At 38.6% G+C, this 25,398-nt stretch overlaps 1 protein-coding gene across 6 annotated transcripts in view; it reads right to left on the reverse strand.

Moving 5' to 3' along the window:
* The window catches only part of MYO1B (myosin IB), a 195,121-nt gene that overhangs the window by 21,905 nt on the left and 147,818 nt on the right, over nt 1-25,398 (reverse strand). For all 6 annotated transcript variants that reach the window (XM_040228906.1, XM_040228904.1, XM_040228902.1 and 3 more), the window contains exons 14-21: nt 17,493-17,597; nt 15,119-15,181; nt 11,494-11,694; nt 9,901-10,127; nt 7,221-7,421; nt 5,283-5,376; nt 4,362-4,511; nt 743-811 (exon numbers count right to left, since the gene is read on the reverse strand). In XM_040228906.1, the coding sequence (XP_040084840.1) occupies nt 743-811; nt 4,362-4,511; nt 5,283-5,376; nt 7,221-7,421; nt 9,901-10,127; nt 11,494-11,694; nt 15,119-15,181; nt 17,493-17,597 (1,110 nt within the window). The remainder of the gene's footprint in view (nt 1-742; nt 812-4,361; nt 4,512-5,282; nt 5,377-7,220; nt 7,422-9,900; nt 10,128-11,493; nt 11,695-15,118; nt 15,182-17,492; nt 17,598-25,398) is intronic.

Here is a 25,398-nt window from a genome sequence, read left to right on the forward strand (position 1 = left end):
CAAACAAGTGAGCACAGTAATGTCCTGTTGTTGTTCAGTTGCCCAGTCTTGTATAGGACGTAGTATACTAATAAAGCTTTCCATGAACTTTGCTCTTCAGGTATGCATGTATTTATATGAAACTTGTATTTCCTATCGTTTTACACGTCATGAAATAGTCTTCTCTTTTTTTAAATTTAATAATAATATACAAATATAAAAACCATTCTTAGCTCTCAGGTTGTGTGAAAAGAGTCAGTAGACTACATTTGGCTTGTGGGCTACAGTTTGCTGACTCTGAACCAAGCTTTGGCAGGAAGGACCTAGAATCAGGTGCATGGGTGCACTAGGACAACCAGAGCTTAGGATCTTTCAATCATGACGGGACAGCCTGTAAGACTGTCACAGGGAGGGTACGGAAGGCACTGGGCTGGGGGTGCTGAGGTCTGGCAGAACTCACATGTACTCAGCCTCATGAACTACAGCTTCCCTTGCAAATAGGGGGTGAGAGGAGATTGACATCATGTACAGTATTATTTCAAGGACTTCCTGCTCAGAGAACAAATCTTGAAAGCAGGAAGCAGCCAAGACGTGGTGCTGTAGGGCCCCAGCTTGGCCCATAATATTTATTCTTTCCATCTGACTGTTTACAAGGTGGGCAGGAGACAAGGAGCCCTCCCCTGCAGAGTAAGCATGAAAACATCATCCTTTGTAAAGAACGTGAAAACACCACATAAGTAAGAGTCACTTCTTTCAAACTCACCTTCCAACCCCGGATATAAGACTGAATTACCAAGGCAGAGCTCTTTATCTGTTGATACCTCTTCTGTTGCTATAGGATGAAAGGGGAAGATATCAGCAGTTCTATTTATATTATCCACAACACACATACCAAGAAAGAGTCGGCTCACTTAGTGCAATGAACTCTTGATCACCCATATTCCTTCTGGCAACCAATTAAGTATAGAAATCAAAATATTCAAGAATCCAAAATTATTACAGTTAATCCAAAGTTTGCTTCAAGGCTGGTAAATACAATTAACTAATGTCTAAATGACATTATTAACATCTGTTCTCTGCATCATGTTGTTAAAACACACGGTCAAATGCAAAACAGATACCGATGAACACACACGGAATGAATACACACTGAGTTCTGCACTACTTCTGAGCGTGCTCTCTTCTTGGTGCCCTTTCTCACCATGGCACTGACTGGGTCAGCCTCTGACATCCCACGCTTCTTTTAGGTTTGCTGCTTTTACTGCCTCAAGCTGGGAAATCAGCTCACAGATTGAAGTAAACGTTTATCAACTGACTAAACTTTATTTATCGAGCTGGTGCTCTACATCCAGCCTTTGAATAGAACTGTGAAGATGTAGATGTTACCCTGACTGCATCCCTGCACTCAAGGACTCAGATGGGACACCAGCCAGCAGTGGAAAGGAGAAATAGGGTCTGCCCAGAGAAATGCGAGCCCAACAGGCAGGTTCAGATGCAGCAGAGGTTATCCAGAGATGGGCAAGGTTAAGGAAGACTCAGTCCGAGTCTTCCCAAGGGTCAGCGAGACAAGGTCAATGGCTAGAGGCCATTCTTAATTCCCAGCTGATGTCTTGGAAAGCGGAGGCTGCTAGAACACTAACTCTAGAAAAAGTGAGTGCTGACTGTGTTTAGTGGGGAATATTCACTACAACGTGGGCCCTTGGGATGAAGTTTCACAGTTTTTCAAACAAATTACTGAAGCCAGGCTGTGACTCTGATCCTGGAAATGGCATACTGCCCAGCTGCCTTTCTCTAAGGAAGGACAGACGCTCCAAGGGCTCTAGGCTACGTTCTGGAAGCTCAGAAGAGATGGAGGGTGATGTTACCAATGTATGAGCAGCAGAACAAATGATGATGCCAGAGAGAAAGGCAGAGATCCCGACAAAGGGCAATGGAAGCCACGGGACACCCAGTTCAAGGCGCCCCCCCTCATCCCCCCAGCCGTGGAAAGGATTCCAGGCCTGAGAACTACCCTGAAGTAGCCCCTCTGGACCCAGCCAGAGGACCTTGTTTCTGGGACCTTGGACAAGTCATTGTCCTTGTTGGTCTCAGTTGCCCCATCAATCAAATGAGGAGCTAGAAAACCTCTAAGATTCCACACAGAAGGATACTCCATGTCTGTAGGGAACAAACTGTACCTATAATACCTGACCACTGCTTCTCACATTCATTTAGTACCTCCAGGTTTTCTTTTAAAATTCCTGCATGGCTTGAAAATAACTCTCTCTTTAAAATTCACCTTAAGGAGCCATGAAATATCACAGAATGTGGTTTTTAAGGTAATCAGTAACTGAAAATGGACATTCAGAAAATCTTTGAGTTACTTGATCAAGGGAAAATCACTGGCTTGGATAATTATAGATAACTGATGGAGGTATTACATAGATACTGGAGTCTAAAAAAATTTTTTTTTAAACAAATTGAAGGTTTGTGGCAACCCTGTGTTGTCAAATGATAGTTAGCAATTTTCAACAATATTTTTTAATTAAGGTATGTACTTTTAAAGATATAATGACACTGCACACCTAATGGATTATAATGTAACACACCCATAACTTTTATATGCACTGGGAAACAAAAGATTCGTGTGACTAGCTTTATTGGAACAGTCTGGAAACAAACCCACAAAGTTTCCGAGTTTTGCCCATAGTTAAAATTCTGAAACAGAAATAACATTAGAGCAGTCTAAAGCTTGGGCTATTATTTGTTTTCATTCTAACTCTCAGCATCAAGAATTAATAATACATATGAAGACTTTTTTAAAATCTGGAGATACCAAAGCTTTATGTTGCTATTATCGGTTCCCTTCCTGTTTCTTCTCATTCTTCTGACGAAATGGCCCCTTCCAGAAGGTCTTCCTTGACCACCGAATCTAGAGTAAAATCTGTCTCACCATTATTCTAGATCTCGGTTCTCTATTTCCTTCCTAGCACTTACTACAATCTGCCATTGTTCTGATTATTTATTTGCTTAAATGCACATTGTCACTCACTAGACATAAATTGTATGAGGTCAGCAACCGGGCTGTTTGGTTCACGTTGCTATCCCCTCAGAGTCTGGCAAAGGAGGAGTTTCAGGACTATTTGTAGAATTGAAGATCGATGAATTTAGGATGCTTCAAAACTTGTTTTTTTCCTTAATGATCTCAAAATAAGAAATAATAAAAATGGGTTCCTTGAGGACTGGTTATTTGTTAGTCCTCCCACTCTAAGGCAAACAGAAAACAGAGCGTTATAAAACTGCCAAAGGGCAAAGTACCCACCACTATGTGCAGCCAGGCTGGTGACCACAGCCCTCTGGGCCTTTGCAAAATACATGTGAATAAATTTATCATGAATGTGGCTGGCTAGGCTCAGACTTTAACACTTGTACTGTTGGTTATACTCTTTTAACTCAAGGAAGCAATTTTGAAGATGTTCTTTTAAATGTAATCTCTCTTTACTCATTTAAGTAACATTGATTTCTAAAAGTCAGAAATTTACACTAAAATGTATTACATGAGAATAGGCCAGCATAAGTGACGTTCTAATTATACACTCCTTTAAAGTAAAACTACTCTACAGCTGAAAAAGAAGGACACACTCAAGGAGATTTGATTGCAATTTTAATTCACTCTCCAACCCACTCTCTAGTGAAAAAGCAGAGAATGAAACTACACTTGGCAGCAGCGCTCTTATCACTAAAATTCATTTTGTGAGGACACAATGCCAAGTTCAACCTAGCCTAGAGGCAAACCTTCAGGTTTCTCTCAAACCTGTTATACCGCCAATGAAACATCTATAATTGAGTGAGAAAGAAAATTCCCCAAAGAAATTCCATATCAATTAAATAAACATACTTTATTTTCGAATCTTTTCCCAAAGGGCCTGATATCTGAGGACTAAAGGAAATCCAAACCTTTACCCAAACCCAGAATTCTACTAAAATGTGGCACTAGCTTTCTGGAATTAAAACCATTTTCTGAGCTCCTACAATAAATGGAGGACAGCCAATTATTTGGGAAAACTGCCCCTACCCCACTCAGATGGTTAGATGACATTATCTCTTCCAATCTGAAAACCAAATTCAGGATGTAGACCTCCACTACATGTATGTTTCAGTGGAAAACAGTGAAATGAACTCAACTGGAGCTCTGACTTGTCCTAGACTCAAACCCCATCTCAGCCATCTAATAGCTGTCACTTAGTTTTCTCATCTTTAAAAAAGGGGACCAGAAGAGGACCAATTTCACCAGGTCATTGGGAAGATTAAGTATGTAAAAAGTTACTTTCATAGTTAAGTAGAGAACAAACATTCGCCAAACAGTACCATGATTACACCTCAAAAACGTCATAAGTTCTTACCGCGTATCTCCTGAACCAGGCAGCAATCACGATTTGGCTTTTTCTCATCAGCAGGAAATGTGTACGACATTTCCACCCCCGATAAATCTTCTGAATGAGAGTGGCCAGGTCCTCAAGCCGTTGCTTCCTCAGGTCTTCTAATTTGAATAACTGTAAAATAACAGATGGAGAAAACTATTTGGATGAATTCATGCAAGATACACAATTTAGGGTACAGTGTTTTACAAATGTTTTACAAAGTGTTTTACAGTGTTTTACAAATGTTTTACAAAGTGTTTTACAGTGTTTTACAAAGTGTTTATGACAAACCACATAAGGGCTGGACTGAGCTCTAGATATGCCTTCACATTATCAATGAGGATGAAATTGTTAACAGAAGGGAGGTGATTTCAAATGATTGCCGGGGTTTCTCTCAAACAATTTAAATACTTTCGTATTTCACCATATTTCCAATAAACCTCTGTGTTCATTATATTTCATGCTAGTCTCTTCAGCTAAAAATGCTCAATTGGATTTGTTTAATAAGTAGAATTTTAAGTGTTCTTAACTTAAAAATTTCTTTAAATTTGGGTGATTTCATGTACCTCTAAATGGTACAGTTGTCTTTCCTAAAATTACTGTATAATTCAGACATTACACATACATACTGAATTAACCTCCAATTTTTATGAATGAGGGAGGTTTTACTGTAATATCAGTTTCTTTATGATTTTTTAAATATTACACCATCTATCAGCTCAACAATTTTGATGTTTCATAAAACATGTATTTTTCTACTACCCCTTATTAAGCCACCCACTTGGACATTTGTAGAAAAACAAAAATGTGACATTCTTGGTAGCATCTTGGGTAACACTATAAAGTTAAACATCCTTTAAGAACTTGCTTACATGATTATAACACAAATGCAAAATTACATACTGTTCTTGGGTTTCTAATGAATATCTTTGATCTACCAAAGGAGTATTCTTCCACAGGAATCTCCAATTCATTAAACAAAACTTCCACACCAGCTCTATAAAGATAAATAAAAGCAACACATTTTTTAAGTTACAAAAATAGGTTATGTTATCTTAAACCATGATATTAGGTTCTCTGCAATTAAAAAAAAAAAGTTGCATTTCCAAGTATAATTGTTCTTTCAGTAAGCATCCTTTCATCACAGAATTCCCAGACTGAATTCCACAAATTTAACCAAATCCAGGGGTAAATACTAAAACAGCATTTTGGGTTCAAACTACATATTCTAAGAAAATATGCTATTCAAGCCAATTTCTTGATTTCATTAGCAGAGGTGCTCAAATACACTCATAACAATGGATCAACCAGGGCCAAAAGAGTATACAAGAAATTCACATCTATTTTGAATCCTCTTAGTTAATCCCTGTAAACATTTTTAAGGACTCTCCTACTACTCAGATTGTAGACAGGGACCAAGAGTGCTAAGCGCCAGGCAATGGAATACAAAAGAACACAGGCTTTACAGGACAGAAGCAAGGGCCTGGACTTGGCTCTAACCCCTTCATCCTAGACCCTGGATTTAAAGTCAGGCTTTAGCCCTAAACTCTGCCCCACCAACTTGTGGACTGGATACCAGGCAGGGAGTGAATACTTGTTCTGTGTATTATAGTAGACAATGACCATAATACCCTGGAAATTAGCAGTGGGAAATGACATAGCACCCAGACCCTAATTACTTGGGCATTGAATTATGCATCAGAGACCACACCGTAAGTCTGGAATTTCTTGCAATAAGAGGTGAGCATGTAATTCTACTGATGCTTCTGTGAAAGGTCAGGTACACTGACAATGTGGAGGCACAACCAGTGCAGTGAAAGAAAATCCCCATCAAGCAGCACATTGGCCCTGCTGTAGCAGTTGGGAAAGCTCCTGTGGCCTGCAGAAGAGTAACTTCTGACTCTGGTGAGAGCAGAAGAAAGGCCCCTGCTCAGACAAGGCCTGGATTCTCTCCTGCAGCAGCCCCCCACCAGCACACAAGCTCTCTCTGCTTGGGTCTGCAGTGGTCCAGTGCTCTGCTGGGACTAGACGGCTGAGTGCAATGTAGGGCGGATGAGCTGAAAAGCCACATGGCCCCGAGTTCTGCCATATTCTCCAATCCAGTTTTACTTGCAATAACACTGACACGGTGAACCCTCCTGTGTTCAGATACAGAACACAGCATAGATAGATATAAAGTGAAGTGAAAGTTGCTCACTCAGTCACGTCCGACTCTTTGCGACCCCATGGGCTATACAGTCCATGGAATTCTCCAGGCCAGAATACTGGAGTGGGTAGCTAGCTTTTCCTCTCTCCAGGGGATCGAACCCAGATCTCCCACACTGCAGGCAGATTCTTTACCAGCTGAGCCACAAGGCAAGTTACAAGGGAACAGATATAACTGCTCCTTTATCTATTTCTTAATTGGTACAGACTTGGGCAAAGAATGCCACCCCCATTCCCTTCTCACTCTCTCTGGGGTTAATTCTCCAGAAAAAAAAATGAAAAGCTGAGAGCAGTGATATAGGATGTCTCTAACTCTTCCCTGCTATGATTCTACACAAATACACTTATCAATCACAAATTTCCCTCCGCTAACTCGCCACAGCATATTTTAGAAGTTCTATTGACATACAAATTCCAAAGGTAGATCTGATAAGCCCTATTTTAACCTTAAGACCAAATGCTCTATAATCAATAAAAATTGGCACAAATGGTATCCTGACAAAAGATGGTCCAAAACAGAAGTTACATCCAACTTTTCATAGGATTCTGTTTTGCCTGAACAGCATGTGAAGAAAACAACATGGTATTTGTATGTTTTAAAATTTCATCATTAAACGTGATTAATGAATGTCTTACCTTGCTGGTCCTTTCCAGTGAGGCCATGTTTGTTTACAAAGCATTTTGTATCTTTCTAGGCAAGGTTCATAGGCCTGCCTGAAGGCATAGCCTGCCCTTCTCACGCGGACGTTCTCCAAAAGACCCAGATACCTGACCTGATGACACACTAGACCTTCGTTGAAGATGTGTGCTGCTTTTTTATCGTTCGGTTTGATACACCTGAAAGATTACACAAATTTTAGGTTTTAAACTCTGTCTCTTACAGATTGATCTGTCCATGTTTTATAAAGTATCACATATAATTATTTCACAGTGACATATTACTTATTATTCTTGGAAACCTCATCATTTCCTTTGAAATTATTCCAGATCATTTTATAAAAACATTAAGATAAATACAATGCAGACTCAGCAATAAAAAAGAATAAACTCTTATGTACAATAACATGGATAAATATCACTGACATTCTGTTGAATATAAGAAGTCTGATGTGTAAGAGTACATATTCTATGATTCCATTTATACTAAGTTCTAGAGAAACTATTCCTAGTGAGAATTCGGCAGTGTTTTACCTCTGCGGAGAGGAAGGCGTGAAGATGGACAGGGAAGGGGCACAAGGAAATCTTTTGGGTTGATGGAAATGTTTTATATCTTGGTCAGGATGGGGCTACATGGGCACAGAAATATGTAAAAATTCAACAGCCTGCACAGTTAAGCTGCATATATTAGATTGTTTATATGTATATTGCATACCTCAATGAAACAGTTAAAAACACTGCTGTCTCACTAAATCCCTATTATCTCCCTCCTTTTAAACAGAGAACTTTGCTGCCCAAGGAAAGACGAGATTTCCCAGCTTCCTTTGTAGGTAAGTGTGGCCATGTGACCAAAATTCTAGCCAGAGCAGAAATGATGTTTGCTACTTTTGATGTATTGTTAAAAGGAACTTGGTTCTCCCTTTGCTCTTCTGCTAACTGCTGGTTGGCACGTTGACATGGTAGAGAGCTATCTCTGACTATATACATAAAAGGAGATATCCTGGAAATGGCAGAGCCTCAACACAGAAGACATTGCTCTATTAGCCTTGAAGTCCGTACACTTAGAAGTTACATAAGAAATAAATGTTAATCTTGTTTAGGCCCCCTATTATTTCTGGATCTTGCTGGAGCAATCTCTATATCTTAATTAATATACTGTTAAACATTTACATTTATATCTGCCTCACCATAACTGTCAAATAAAATCCACATGCATATATAATATATGGACAACTAAATCTTACATAGTTTGACCCTAGTGTTTTCTATGATTTTCCTTTTTACATTTATAAGAATAATGCTTACTTTTTGGTTTAAGAACAAACAGATCAATGGAACAAACTAGTGAGTTTAGATCTAGATGTCTACACATATATTCAACTGATTTTCAACAAAGGCATCATGGCAAATGAGCGAAAAATAGAGGTTTTTCTTTTCAATACACAGTGCCAAAACAAGATACCTAATTGGGAAAAATAGACCTTAAAATGAATCTGAAACTGAGTCTAAAAATAAAGATATATATATACACTTAAAATGATATATTCACAACATTGAAGTTTATTAATTAAGAATTCTTAGAGACCAATTAAAACCACTGAAAGAGAAGGAGAAGAAAGGAATTTTCTGGGGGTGATGGAACATTCCATGTCTTGATCTGAGTAGTTGTTACCAAAGTGTATTCAGTGGTGAAAACACAATGGAGCCATTCACCTAGGATCTGTACATATCACTCTATACAAATTATACCTCAATTAATAGAATCTTAAGGTTTAAAAATAAGTTGACTCAAATGAGAATAACAAAAGACTGACTGCACAAAGTTTCTTGGTTCATTTTTTTTTTAAACTAGGATACTTACCTAATATATGTTCTAACTTGTTTGCAACCAAACCAGGGGATGCTATTTACATTTGCTATGAACACAAATATTAGGGCAACAAGCCAAACAACAAAAGTATTCTTCATGCTAACTTCCTCATAACTGAATTTTCAAAGACAACAGGAGAAAGTATGTGTGGGCACGCATGTGCCACATGAAACCTGACCTGCTAGACACACACCTTCTATTACCTAGTTCATCAAATACACACATCGCAAACTCTAATACTAATCGGCCTTTACTGAATGTTGAAATCTATGATGACTTAGAAGCAAAAAAAGAAACCAGATTTTTTAAAAGGGGTTCTTGTCTTGTTTTGAAAAAATTCCGATTGTTTCAGAAATCATTACTTGAGGCACATGCTTCCTCACACAAGCCCTGCAACTCAGGTGTCAATGGGCCAAGTCAATGTTACAAGAATCCAAAATGAATCCAACAGAAGAGTTTATGCAAAACCTTATCAGAAATAAATTTATATTTTGTTTCTTGTCTTTAAAAAAAACAAAAAAACAGAAAGTTGAGAACTCCTGTATGCCAACAACCCAATTAAGTATCTATTCCCATCCCCTGCCACACTTCTTTCCTTTTTAAATTCCTTATTTTGGGGGCACTGGAGTATTTTTTAAGCACACCCAAGACACCATATGATTTGAACTGTAAGTCCTTTAGTTACTCCTCTGCTTGGGCTACACTCAGATTTAAGCAAACAGGAAAATGGTCTTCCTAGTGAATGCCTTCATAATTGAATGGCCAAAGAATTTTATGTGCCAGAAATACCTAATGTAGTTTGGATTCTTGGTCTGTAGATTTTTCATCAGAGTGGCTACGGATGCTTTGAACTGTGAGCCGGCTGTAGGAGGCCTTTTCAGGTTGATCTTGGCAGGGTTTCCTTCGGGAAACAAAGATTTGATGAGGGCGTGTCCGGCCTTCCACATGGCTTGGGACAGGTCCCGATAGAGAAGGTCATTGTTCTTGTCCACAAATCCTTCCACTTGGTACAGCACCTATGAGCAGCACATGAGACTCAGTAGCTGATACGCTGCACACCAGAACATCAAACAGCTGTTAAAAATATCCTGAGACTATCTATACTGCAGCCTCTTCTTTCTCCATCAAAAAACCCTCAACACGTTAGTCACACTCTAATACCAAATTAGCCTCCAAGTTTAAATTCCATCTGTCTAAATCACAGAGGACTTCAAAATAAATTCTATTACCCTTCAGGATTTGCAAGAATAAACTTCAAAAATGTTATCATAACATTTTCAAAGGATTTTAGGGATTTTTTTGGTATTCAATCATATTTTTGAGGTTTTACTTATATTTTTTAGTTTACATGTGCCAATTCGAGTGTGTTTAAAAGGAGACAGGGGGAAACACAGATAACATTGATATTTTTATAGACATCCTACACTGGCAGGGAAATTGACCAGAAAAGTATTTTTTAATAACATGGGCTAGTGAAAAAAAATGAAGTAACAAGTTGCAACATTTTGAAATTAAAGGTAATTGAGATACTATATACTTCATATTTGGGATTCCCTGGTGGCTCACTGGTGGAGAATCTGCCTGCCAATGCAGGAGACTCTAGTCCAATCCCTGGGTCAGGAAGATCTCCTGGAGAAAGAAATGGCAACCCACTCCAGTATTCTTGCCTGGAAAATTCCATGGACAGAGGAGGCTGGTGGGCTACAATCCAGGAGGTCACAAAAGAGTCAGACCATGACTTACCAACTAAACAACAACAAAACAACTTCATACAAAATACAAAATCAGATTTTGTTTCTCCTTTGATGTTTGCAAGCTTATTTATAATTGCTGTAGGGATTTCCCTAGCAGTCTAATGGTTAAGACTCTGCCTTCCGATGCTGGGGGTGTGGGTTAGCTCCCTCATTAGGGAGCTATGCCTTGCAGCCAAAAACCCAAAACATGAAGAAGCAGTACTATAACAAATTCAATAAAGACTTTAAAAATGGTCCACATCAAAAAAAATAAATAAAATTTAAAAAATTAAAACCTTACTGTATGTCTTTAGTGACTGCTCATTTTTACTGGCAAATTGTTTATATGTGTCAATAGATCTTTTTTTATAGGCTAGCTCTGAGCCTGAAAATAATAAAATTTATTTTTTAATATATACTTGAACTCTTTGATTAGGTCCACTGGCTTTCCTTTCAGATCTCAGTACTAGTAAGATTTTTCTCAGTATGGTCCAGATTCTATGCCCATTGAACATTCATGGATTCCACATCCCCTCAGCAGCTCCATTTATCCTCCAGAGCTGGCGCTGGTCAGAATGCCATCTCTGAGGCAAGGTGTCTGCTCTCCAGGGAGTAACTGTGACCTCCCTGGGGTCCCGGGCTCCCACACCTTGCCAGCATAGTGCTGGATCCTGAAGCAGCTGTGAGGAAGGGAAGTGTCATTGAGGAACCGGGAGCACTTGCTCATCCTGCTCTCAAAATGCTGGTGGGTAGCGCAGACTTGGTTCAGCTTTTCCAAGAAGGTCTCATCCGTGACTGTGCCCGGCCTAAGGCACTCTTCATCCAGCATGGCCAGGATCCCGTTTGTGTTCTAGGAGAAAGGAAATAAAAAGGTTTCCTTCCTTCCTCACTGTATTGTTTTCATAATTATTCCTAATTATGCTGTTAAACACAATCAACTTAGTCACAAGAAAAATTGTTTTGTTAAAACAAAAAGTGGAGAATCAAAACAAATAACAAAGAAAAACACAGGAATCAACCCCTTCCACGGTGTCCAGGTGTGTTGGAGGAGGGGGCAGGAGTGTCTTTATGAGGTTCCCTCCACTTGCCCCGTCCATGGTGCCTCCCCCCAGAACAGGACGTAGGAGTCACCTCAGCCACCTCAGCAGGCTGATGACTGAAACTTACGTAGTTTAGAAAAAGGCAACTTATACCGCAAAGACCAAAAAATAAATCTGAAAGTCAGGAACTAGTGTGACACTACTATCTGTATAACTTGCGGTTATAAATCATAAAGCACTGTCTTCTAAGGCCATTATTTAATTCGTAGCTTGAGAAGGAAATTGGTTTCAGATGTTTCCAAATTGCTCACGTGTTCAAAATAGTTTATTTTCTCTGGGAAAAAAAAGTGATGTGATTGGGATGCTGTTTTTAATGATCAATGCAATCAAGCTATATTTTAAGAATCATCTGTTTAGAATAAAATTCTCCTTTCATATTAAATTTTGAAATGGATGTTAAACATGAGTTGAGAATTTGCTTGCTGAGTATTCAGACCCTGTGATCATATTTATCCCAATAGCTGTCAGCCCAACTAAACCCAATAAAATATCAGGAAACTTCTACTTTGCTAAATAAAGGCTGTTGTTCCTTCGATTGCCCCTACGGGCCCACACATCTCCATTCCACGGAGAACAATCTACTGACCATCAGCCCCACCCACTTCCACTAGGGCAAAGTCTCATAGTTCTCCTTTTCTCTTTACAACGCCGTGACATCCTCTGACCAGCACTTAAACATTCCACACAAAAAATCTGGGGGAAGTGTGGACTCTCAGGAATCAAATGTGTTCATAACATCCCCAGAATAAACATTATTGTTAGGTGTTGCTGAAAGGAAACATTTCCTTTATGTATCCAGGCTCCTATGAGGACATGAGTTTCTTTAATCACATATGCAAGGGGATTTGGGGCTGAGATAATTCAGCTATATTAGGTGTATTACCATTGTCGCCCCCCCCCGCCACTTCTGAAGGGAAACAATTAAGTGCAATGTTATATTTATGAAGAAAAAAGTGTTAGTCACAACTTCTAAAAGTTAAAATTCCCTCAGCAAATTTATTCGGTCACAAAACTTACCAGAAAAACTTTTCAGGAAATCGATTGATTTTCTAAATTTTAGCCTACAGTTTTAAATTGCTTAGGTGGAATATCACTGTTCACAATCCAAAACTGTCCAAATTTTTCAAAACAAGGTTTACTTTCTAATTGACAAATAATAATGGCTCAGAATTTTTTTTAAATTCAATAATCAAAGGTGTAGCTTTCAAGAATATTGTTAATACTGAAGGAAAAGATATTGGCAAACTATATACTATTCAAAAACATCTTGTTAAAGATGAATAGCAAACGACTTGTTGGACATTTAGAGCCTGTGATTCTATTGCTAAAACACAGCACTCATCTACGATGACAGCTAAGTTTACGCATTGCTTCAGATTACTTTGTTATCAAGGCCAGGATCCTAAGCTTTTACACACCTTCCCGCAATCAATTCATTCACAATAAACTACAGAATATGCTGTAAACACAAAAATCTTAGATTTGGAAAGGTTACTAAAAATGATGCAGGAACTTTTCACAGCTTAAGCCTTTCACATGCATAATTTGTCTCAATCCCATGGCCTTCGGCCACCTGTTAAGTCATACACGCTGTCCGTCACATCCTAAAGCAAGGCCGTGATCCATACCAGCCACCCCTGGGATCCTACATAATTCAGCTCCCGAGATGGTGCCTTTATCTTCCATTACTTTAACTTGAACTGCATGGGGTTTTGTTGTTGTTTTTGTAAACTTTTTTCCAGTTTTAATGAGATATAACTGACAAAATACTGTGAAAGTTCAAGGTGTAGGACATGTTCATCGATCCACAACAATATTGCTAGTTACCTCCTTCACATCACGTAATTACCATTTCTTTTTCTGTGGTGAGAACATTTAAGACCTACTTCCTTAACCACAAGTATATATAATACAATGTTGTTAACTCTATCACCATGCTGTACATCAGAGCCCAGAACTCATTCATCTTACAGCTAGAAGTCTGTACACTTTGGCCTACATCTCCCTATTTCCCCTAAACGTTAGCCCTTGGCAATCACTATTCATTTTATTCTGTTTCTGAGTTTTTTGTTTTTAACTTAGATTCTACATACAAGTGATATCATACAGTATTTGTCTTTCTCTGACTTCTTTCACTTAACATAATGCCCTCAAAGTCCATCCTTACTGTCACAAATGGCAGGATTTCCTTCTTTCTCAGGACTGAACAATATTCCATTGTATATGTGCCCCACATCTTCTTTACCCATTCATCTGTGGACGGACCCTTAGGTGGTTTCCCGAATCTTGGCTATTGGGAATAAGGCTGCAGTGAATGTGGGAGGAAGGTACTTCTTTGAGATCCTGATTTTTTTTTTTTTTTGATATATATACCCAGAAGTGAGATTGCTGGGTCACATAATAGTGCTATTTTTAATTTCTTGAGGAACTTCTATACTGTTTTCTTATCTTTTTTTTCCTCTCTCTGCACTGTTTTCTATAGCGGTTGCATCAATTTACATTCCCACCATCAGTACACAAGGATTACTATTTCACCACATCCTCAACAATTATCTTTTTGATAATAACCACTGAATAGTATGTTAAGAAGTCACTAGAATTTTAGGAACGGCATAATTTGATTTGGCAAACATCTTTTTTATTGAGTTTCCTATGATCAGGGCTCTTATTTCCAGGAGCTGTGGATTGGACCTGGGATCCCAGCACATAAGACAGAACGGTATATGTAAGTGCACAGCATCTGAGCGTCAAGAACGCTCAGATTTTACATTTCAAAAGGGTTGACTATACATCTCTTGCTCACCAATGGAAGACCATGCCTGCAGGACTTGCACCTGAACAAGCACTCATCGTGTACTAGGTAAGTGAATGAATGGATGGAGGGCTCACAAAATACAGACTTAAGGGAATCAGTACATCAAAATCATCTATCAGCAATAGGATGAGCATGGGGGAATACTGGCTAAGTATCAAAATGTCTAGCTGTCTATGTATGTGTTTAAGAACTGTGTATAATTTCTTAAGCTTGTGATAAAGTCTCCACAGAACTCTGTATTTCTCTAACATGTTCAAATACTGGAAATATCAAAGCTTAATACTGAAGGCAGTCAGATTATCCGTAACTAGTAAATTATACTACCAAGAATTTGTTAGAAAACTGTACTTAATACTCACATTTTCTATTAGGTCACAAATGATAGCATTATTGAAGTACTCAATGTGAGTCCATTCTATGTCCTGAAAAAGAAAAAACAGAACATAATCAAATCCCATATAATGAAGCTACAACACTACTATCTATAATACAAGACTTGGCCAATCTTACTATCATCCATTTCCTCTCTGAAAATTTCCTTTATAAAAGTCAGTGTGGCAAATGTCATCTTCTGGTTCCCAAAACTCTGGTAATGCAGCAGTCTAGTGCAGACACAATGGCACCCCACTCCAGTGCTCTGGCCTGGAAAATCCCTTGGACAGAGGAGCTTGGTGGGCTCCAGAAAATCCCTGGACAGCTGCAGTCCATGGGTCGCAAAGAGTCGGACACGACTGAGCGACTTCACTTTCACTTTTCACTTTCATGCACTGGAGAAACAAATGGCAACCCACTCCAATATTCTTGCCTGGAGAATCCCAGGGAAGGGGGAGCCTGGTGGGCTGCCGTCTCTGGGGTCGCACAGAGTCGGACACGACTGAAGCGACTTAGCAGCAGCAGCAGAGACACAATTCGATTGAAATAAATGCCCTTGACCTGGGGTGAGACGGCCTCCCCTTCCAGACTCCCATCTGTGGCAATTTCCCATGCACTTTGCTGGCTCTGGGCCATTTACTCACCAGGCCCTCGGGTCAATATTACTTTGTATATATTTACAATGTTTATAAGGAAATAAGTCAGAACTTGAACCCAAGAATCTAAGGCCTAGATTTTTCTGTTCTTAATTTGTAATCACAAGGAAGAAATTCATTTTAGAGTCAACCCCATGTTTAGGGACATTAACTATTTCAAATGTAAAAATAGAACACTGCTGAGAAAAGTATTTTCAACAGAAAGAAAAAATGAAAACCTAGGCACTGGTTCTAACACTAGCTACAAAGCCAAAGCTGGGAGGCCAAATGTAAACATTCTGTATCTGCTTACACTCTGTCCATAAGTGTAAACATTTATTTTTCCTCTAAGGGGAAGAGAGCTAATTCATGTTGCAAGGGAAGGATCTTCCTATATACTCTTAGAACTGGCTTAGACAATCTGTACAAACTGTTTTAAGTTACAGATCAAAGTTTGGGTATTCATTTTAGGATGAGAAGACAGGAAGAGAATCAATCTGGCTTTTAGGATGTTTATGTTAAAAAAGGTGTCATTCAAGTATAAAATGTTTCTAAAGCATTATATTAATTCCAAATGGTAAATAAAATATTTATGATTTAGTTTTTCAGTAGATGAGTTATTTTACTAAGTCTCTGGGGATAATATTCACATTAGAAAAATCTATACTGAGAGGCCATAAAAAGAGGATTCTGTGTCTTTAATGACTTAAAATGACACTATAGAAAAATGAAGAAAAATAGGTAACATTACTAAAATATTAAAGCAATAAATGAAAGGGAAACAAAATATAATGCAATACAGATAGATACAATAAAATTTCTCCTTTTGTCTAAAATAAATACATTTATACATAGAAAACTGTGGGCTATTTTTAAAAAAATCAAAGGGTGAAAACCAAGTATGTGTTTTAAAATTAAGGATGAATGTACTCTGTAAATATTACTTGATTATTTTCCAACTACATCTAAATGAGATAATAACATCCACAGCACTAGCATTAATACCTGCTTTTTATTAAAAATTTTAGAAAATCAATGCTTTTAAAGAGTGAACAAAGTCTTAAAATATTTTCAAATTTATATACAAGACTCTTTTGGTGTACTCTTCTCTTAAATTTGGGCAAGTGCGTAGCGTCAGGTAACCACCACCACCACCACAACCAGCCTCCAAAATTCCCCCAAGCTGCCCCTCTGTAGTCACACACCTATCCCCTGGCCACTACTGACTATTATGTCTCTATCACTGGTGCCTCGACAACTCTGACTTCTCTAGAATGACATACAAACAGGCTTATACATATGTAGCCTTTGAATCTAGCATTTTTCATTTAGCAAAATGCATCTGAGACTCCTTCATGCCGTTGTGTATCAATAGTTTGTTCCTTCTTATTTCGGAATACTAGGGCCTTGTACAGATGTACCACTGTTTTTCTGTTCAATCATGTCAGACTAGTTTCTTAACAGGGTACTATTTTATTTCATTGCACTGGAATCCTGTGAGACTCAAGTCCATCAACTGATGTCCACTGAGCACCTACTATGTGCTGAGCACTGTCCTGCACCCACAGCAAAGAAGTTCCCAGTCAGCTTAGATGTTGTAACAAACAGGCTTTAAAAAGGTACTTGATACATCTGAATGTAAGGTCATGTCTGAATAGTCTTTTGAAACCAGAATTTGTATTATGAGTTAAAAAAAGGAATACTTAAAAACTTTTTTCAACATTACCTCCCGTATATACTCCTCTTGCTCTTCTTTAAGAGTCAGCTCAATGAAGATTTGTTGTAGCTTTTCATTACAGTAATTGATAATGAACTGCTCAAAGCTGTTGTCCTATGTGGAGAAAAATGAAGACAGCCTTATAAAGCATGCCAGCAGCGTTCCCACGACAATGCAACTCTTAACATCTCACTCCACGAGAAATGTCACACACCGTCTTGCGGACCTAACCGTGGCCCAGCACACAACTCCCGGACAGATGCTGGCACACTGCAGGCACACGAATCAAGTGAATGAATGAAGGATACACAAGTTATGCAGTTTATAGAGAATGAAGAATTTTAGTTGACAAATAAGCAGCCCACACATGGTAAAAACGAAAAGTAAATACATTCCCCCCAGAAGATCATCAAAGAAACAGTGAGATTCTTCATCTCGGTCATCCATGTTCTCAGTCTTCCATTCTCAGGTGAAACTCTGGAGCTCAAGAAATTCTTTCTTTCTGAAAGAGCTCTTACTCCCCCACCCAGGGTCATATCCCTTATTCTGAATCTTACATATCAGCACTTGTGAAAAATCATGTTATGGGTATATAAGCATGTACAGGTGTATTCACACCTTTGATTAGTTTCATACTAATTGGTCTCACTAGATTTTACATTTCAAAAGGGTTGACTATACATCTCTTACTCACCAATGGAAGCCCATGCCTGCAGCAACTTGCACCTGAACAAGCACTCATCATGTACTGGATGAGTGAATGAATGAATGGAGGGCTCACAAAATACAGACTTAAGGGAATTAGTACATCAAAATCATCTCCTAGCTAGAAACAATCTCCTCTCAGAAGGGTCACACGTGTATCACTTTTATGATTCTCAGCAGTTTCTTCTTCACAGCAGAGTTATTGCCTAGAAAGATCCATTCTTAAACCATTTCTGAACAATCCGCAGCTCTTAATGTATTGCTGTACATACAGAGGGCACAAAATGCATGTCTGTTGGATGAAAACACCAAGAACCACACCATTCAGAAAGAAGCATCTCTGGGAAATAAATAAAACTTGTGATTTTCACTCTCTCCCCCTCTTTGCACAGAGAGGACACGGTGGCAGTGAGTGAGAGATGGTGACCACACCACTGACTCTTCTCCCGCTGCGGTGGACAGTCCTGGCCTTGAGGCTAAGAGGGGCTGCCTGTAACGGCAGAACTGAAGCTCGCCACTCTGTGAATATTGAGCAGCTGCCTTCAAATCTCTCCAGAAATGATGAAATCAAAAGTCATAAGTTTTTGAAAGTTGATCTTTCAAAATCAAATTTAGTTCAACCAGGAGAAATTGTAAAACGATACCTGGGAGGGAGCACCTAACCACATACTGTCCTAGAGGTTGGCTAAGGATCTCTAATCACTAGTAAACTAATTAATCCAGGGAAATTTTAAATTCTAAACCATAACTACACATAAAATATACTATCACTGATTAATCTTTTAGTGTTAAATGTTGAAGATAAAGTTGTGGTTTTTTTTTTTTTTTTTTTAATCCTGAAGGTTCTGATTTAAAAGGCACACAATTATCACCAGAACATTCCATCAATATAGTCCTGGACATGAAGGTCATTCCCCAGCACTCATTTTCATGTAAAGTTTTAAAAACGTGTTCCAATTCTCAGAGCTTCATTAGTTTGACTAGCAGCTGATGTTGGTCTGATATATCAATAGATGCCTTATTATAATCAGTATAAGGCCATTTATGAGAAAGCCTGGCTTTCCTAGTTTGGTAAAATATATCTGTATACAGTGCTACTACCCCAAATTAACACTTGTACATGAAATTAAAATTTTAGAGATTTATAGGAGCAGATCTCTGTTGTTGTTTTTTTTTTTTTTAATTCACGGAGTGAATCCTTTCTGTTATTTAACAGGTTTGTACCCATGGAGCTATTTAAACAAAATTATGCTAAATTTTCAGATGGTAACTAATGAGAAGAAGGGAGGGGAGAACAACTGGTGTCCTTGACACAGTATGTGGCTGTGAGCAGCTGGAGGTATGCTTCTAGAACAGGACTACGAAATAAATACACACAAGCGAATTAGGAACCAAGGCAAAGCTTCACAATCACAATACAACCTAAGGCGTAAATCTGAGCTAAAGTAAATTTCCCCTCAATTTTTATAAATTCTTGTATGAACTTTTTTGTAAGTTCTTCTGTAATACACTTCATATCCACACACAGTTAATCAATGGCCATTTACTGCAAAAACTTCACACAGTTGGAGAAGCTATTAACACAGGCGCATGCAACAGCCCAGCACTGCACACAGTTCATACTTACTGCATTCTGGTGCACAAAGGGACAGATTACACAAAATGCAGTCAGTTCTCAATTTGCAATGAACTTCTAAAAGTAAACACTGATGGATATTATTTATTGGTACATACGACAGATTTTTTCATCCAGGGTATATTTCTGATTGGCACAAAACTTGAGATCAAAACACGTGTCCCATCAACAGGATCACAACACCTCCCTACATGTGGTATCAGAATTGGAGTTCTGCTAGGTGAGAGCTACTCAGGATAAAAACCGTTTGCCTGAAATAATATGTCATATACCCTGCTTGAAGTCCTAAGGCTTCAGAATGTAGTACTTCTAATACTAAATTATCAGCAAAAATAAAATGTGTCTGACATATTCACTCAAAGACTTGGGGACAAAGTTGGCAAGTCACCAAAAGAGTAGAGGTTCATCAAGATCCAGGGCACCCCTCCCCTTTCCCACCACAGCGACCCCTTCCTGTGGTGCACGTGTTGTGTCCCCTTCAAATACAAACAAGAGGGACAGGAGAGTGTTCTGTAAATAGCCTAAGAACAAAAAAGACTCCGACCTCAACCTACTGCTTATAGAACAAAACTCAAAATCAACAGCACAGTCAATAAGGCAGAAGCCCGCTTACTTCCTAGAGAACACCTTGCATTTGTTGCAAACCTACCTCACTGACCCCAGACATGCCATGAACTGTCAAAGAGTGATTCATTACTGCTGAAAATGAAGGCAATCATATTTCCTGTGATTAATGTTTAAGTTGTTGACAGTGTCCCCAATTTTGGGGAAATGAGACTTCACAAATCATTACATGTAAGTTGCAAAAAATTACAATTTGCAGAAAATTAAAGAACAGTCTGTTACTAGCTCATACAGGTGCAACTTGCACACACTCAGTTTCTTTATTTATATAAGCATTGAATATCACCAAGTTCTTCTGCTCTCCTTTATAAAAGCTAAACTGGGTCAAGGAACTATCACATGAATATGCAGGTGCCAAAGCAGCTTGGAATTTGGATGTTGTTTGGCTTGTCCAGAACTGCAGATGGCCAGCAATCCCTGAGCCGGTTCTCTCTTGTACACGACAATCCTGTGAATCAAAGTCTCCAAAGGAGGAAGTAGGCAGGAGCACGTTCTCATGAATGACTCACCTCCTCTCCCTCTAGTTTTCTATCCATGCTTCACACATGGAATTTTTCTCCATTGTCTAAAGTACATTCATCCCTAAACACTGAAGGATAACACTAAAACTCTTGGCACAAGAACATACTGAATTTTCCATTAGACAATCCCCTTAAATGAAGCTCAGAACCACCCTTACTCTTGTTGGACTGCTCTAGAAAACACAAGTAAACAGCAAAGTGTCTGGGTTCTATACTGTTCTACACTGTTTACAAAGTGTAGACTGGGGTAGTAAGCACTTATTGGATTTAGAAATATAAAATACACCAACATTTTAAAATCTAGGCCTTCTATTAAGAATTCTAGAGTTTGAGTCCAGCCTTTCAACATCAAAAAAAAACCAAAAATTTATATTCCCAAAATTCATAGCCAGTTTATACTCACGTCAACCACGAGCTTTCCACTTGTAGTGATTTTGAAAGATGAATCAAAAATATTGGCCTGTTATCATATTTGTATATTCTCAGCAATAAAGAAGGCTAATGATGTCTTATACTCTTTATAAATAATAAACATTGAAAGGAAGATGTAAAATAAACGAGGTAGCTCCTTCAACTCCATCATTAGGATGGAGGGTGGGAAGGAGTCTGCAGATGAACTAACCTGCCTGCCAATGCAGGAGACACAAGAGATGTGGGTTCGACCCAAGTCAGGAAGGTCCTCTGGAGGAGGGCATGGCAATCCACTCCAGTATTCTTGCCTGGAGAATCCCACAGACAAAGGAGCCTACGGGGGCTACAGTCCATAGGGTTGCAAAGAGTCGGACACGACTGAAGCAACTTGGCGGGCAGATAATGTATGAAACAGGGGGACAGTTCAAACTCAAAGATCATAACTTACTTTAGCAAAAAGCACTATTAATTACATATTTAATCGATATTTCCCATAGCTCAATACTTTCATCTGAGGTCAAAGCTTGGATGTAACAGGTTGGGTGGGGGTTCCATATTTTACATACAATGGAGTCTTTTGCATAACAAATTAAACAGTACATTTATGTAAAAGTTCTAAAACTTTGTAACAACACTGTTTTAGGAATTGGGCTGTATTATTGCTTTAAAGTGTGCTGTTGGTCTTAGCAAAGGTTTACTCAGTGGAAAACCCTTGGGCAGTCCCTGTTTATAATGCTACGCCTGGTGTGCTGCGATTCATGGGGTCGCAAAGAGTCGGACATGACTGAGCGACTGAACTGAACTGATCCTGGGTTTGGGTGAACTCCGGGAGTTGGTGATGGACAGGGAGGCCTGGCGTGCTGCGATTCATGGGGTCGCAGAGAGTCGGACACAACTGAGCGACTGAACTGAACTGAACAGGAAAATACAATGCGCTTAACAACCCATTTTTTAAAATCACAATGTCAATAAGTGGGCCCCAGATCAAGAGCCACTTTTTTTTTCCCCCAGAAAATCAACTTTGTAAAAAAAGCAATCCTCAGAGTAGGAGAGAAATATTTAACATTAAAGAGTCTCCTTTTCAAAAGACACTCACAAAACTGACTGACTGAAGCTATAGAAAACTTCCCTTTAAATATGTAACATTTTTCTTTCCAGTACCTACTCAAATATGGTCAATATTAGAAAAACAGCATTCCAGTTCTCTTAAATACTTTTTAAATACGTTTTGACTTAAAAAGTTATAGCAACAACACTGACAAACAAGCATATACATGTTATGAACTATATTAATTCCCAAAAATAATTAATGAAAATTAATTTTCATTCTAAAATCTACTTTCAATCATCTCCTTCCTCTTCAACTATAAGTTCTCCAGCATATAAAGGACAAAATTAAAAACAAAAAGCTGGAACAAAAGATGTTCCATGCAACTAGAATCAATCTTCTTTTAAAAAATATTTTAGAAAACAAATCCTATAGTCATTAGATGAATTTACCAGTTGGTCTCACACTGACAGTTCCCCAAGTATTAGATTCTTTAATTTGAAACAATCATGGCACCTCGCCTATCACAGCCTTACTAAATATGGCCACTTTCAGTGAGGTTCTGAGAGCAAGATGAGTAAGAATGCCTGATTGCAAATAACAGCATTTGGCCTGTGCAAAACTAGTTCAGCCACATGAGAGGTAGAATATTCAGTCACTGCTGTCCTGCTTTGGTCTATAGGACACTAACAAGAGTTCCCCGGTAAACCACCTGTCCACTCTATTAGATAAGTACTTAGAAAAGAGTTGAATCAATTTAGATTGCCCAGCATTGTTCTGAATTCAGTTTCACTTTTTTTAAAGAATAGCATTTGCTACTTTATGGAGATGCTATAAATATTCCTCAGAAATCTAAGGGCATGTTTTCAGTGATAAGAATATCCAAGCTTAATTGTGAAGATTTGGAGTGCCTGGATTATAACTCTCTTCCTTTGCAAAACTGAATATATTCTACCAGGATGTATAGCTAGATTTTTCTCTTCAATGAACTTTAATTCATTTCACCTTATTTTTGGTATCAATGTTCCACTAATCTGTTTTCCAAACTGACATCAGATCACGTGTGGCCAGCAAGGCACAGCCATTCACCCAGCTGGGACTGGAATGTTTTGCAGTCAAACGCCATGTGTCATCATCCCATGGTTTAATGCATCAGTTTCCCTCTTCCGTTTAGAGACAGACCAAAGTAAATGAAAGGTTTCCACCAGCTCAGCTGAAAAACATTCTCATGGGAACTGTCAGTAGGGTCAAGAGGCAGAATTAGAAACATTTAAAAAAATTCCCTCTAGTCCTGTACAATTTTTAAAGTGATGCCCAGGGCTTTCCAAAAGGCCGGACCTTAATTCCTGCAGCCATTTTTCACTGAAGAAAAAAGAAAGAATTTTTTCTATATTCTATGAGTTTATTTTCACTTGAGTGTACCATATCACTGAAATTTTCATTTTTGCACTGATGTGGATTCTGAATACCTCTTAGGTCATACTCTGAGCTCTTGCACATGAGCGTATGGTACTTTTACGTCCTCAATTATCTGGGTTCCTAGTGTTCAACCTGATGACCTCTGACATTTCCACATGTTCCAATTTTGTTGAGAATCCAGAAAAATGTATAATAGGATCTGGGGTATTTGTGTGAATACATTAAAAGAAAAAAAAAAAACTTTCTAATTCTGAATCAAAAAGCAGGTAAACGTATCTTAAAAGAGCCCAACCAAATCCCTCCTCTGCCTTTGCCCCAAAAAAGTTTATTTATAACAGAAATAATGCATAAGTAGATTATTAAAAATCAAGATGCTTGACAGATTAACTGAGAAGGTTTAGACAGGAAAATGGAGAGAACAATTAACTATAATGAAAAACAAATCTTAATTCTCTTAAGAAATGGTGGTGGGGGGGGACCCTATTTACTGATTTACCGCATGGAGAAGGAAAATTAACTTCTAAAGATTTTATGGCCATCATAAGATTTGCTGTAGACATACGACTGGTTGGATCTGGTCTGTTTAAAAAGAGTAAAAGTATAACCGATTTGGTTTTAGGAACATTATATACACACAAATTAGGTTTAGGTTAAGATGAATTGTGGGTGAGGCAGGGCATCTAGTGCAGGGGTCAAATAGCAAGGACACCACATAAGCTTGGAATTTATAGTTCACACTGAAGATTCCTGTCTATAAGAGCAACCTTGATGGCACATTGGAATTACCTGGGAGCTTGAAAATACTGCTGCTTGGACTCCATACCCAGAAGTTCTGATCTATTGGTCTGGGGTGCAGCCCGGATAGTTGAATTTTCCAAAGTTCCCCAGGTGAGTTCAATGTGTAGCTAAGTTTGAGAACTATTGAACTAGAGTCATGATAGAACATTGGGTTGGGTTCATCTTCCAGTAAGCTCTAATTAGCCGTGAGAACTTCAGAACTTTCTTCTGAAGGAAGGAAGACCATTTAGAAACATAATGCAGGAATTTTCAGAAAGTCCATAACTATAACAATGTTGAGGAAAATGGTGATAAAACTTGCAGAAGGAAAGCATGTTCGGAAAGGTAGGCTTGTAGAAAAACCTGAATTAACGATAAATGAAAAATATTCCTGGACTGCTAAAGGGTGTCCCACTCAGTGCTAAGTTACCGCAAGTTTCCACTTGGAACATCTAAATTCTGTTATGATTAGGTCTGCTTGCTTGCTGTTCGCTGGTTTAGTCACTAAATTGTGTCAGACTCTTTGTGTCCACATGGATTGTAGCCCACCAGCCTCCTCTGTCCACGTAATTTTCCAGGCAAGAATATTGGAGTGGGTTGCCATTTCCTTTTGCAGAGGATCTTCCCAACCGAGGGATCGAATCTGTGTCTCCTGAATTGGTAGGTGGATTCTTTATCACTGTGCTACCAGGGAAGCCGAATTAGGTCTATAATAAACACTTTAAAGAAGAAATCTAATTTCCTGATTAGAGCTTCCTACCGAAGAGAGGATGT

This window comes from Oryx dammah, unplaced genomic scaffold (genome assembly GCF_014754425.2).
Source record: "Oryx dammah isolate SB20612 unplaced genomic scaffold, SCBI_Odam_1.1 HiC_scaffold_27, whole genome shotgun sequence".
Taxonomy (NCBI): domain Eukaryota; kingdom Metazoa; phylum Chordata; class Mammalia; order Artiodactyla; family Bovidae; genus Oryx; species Oryx dammah.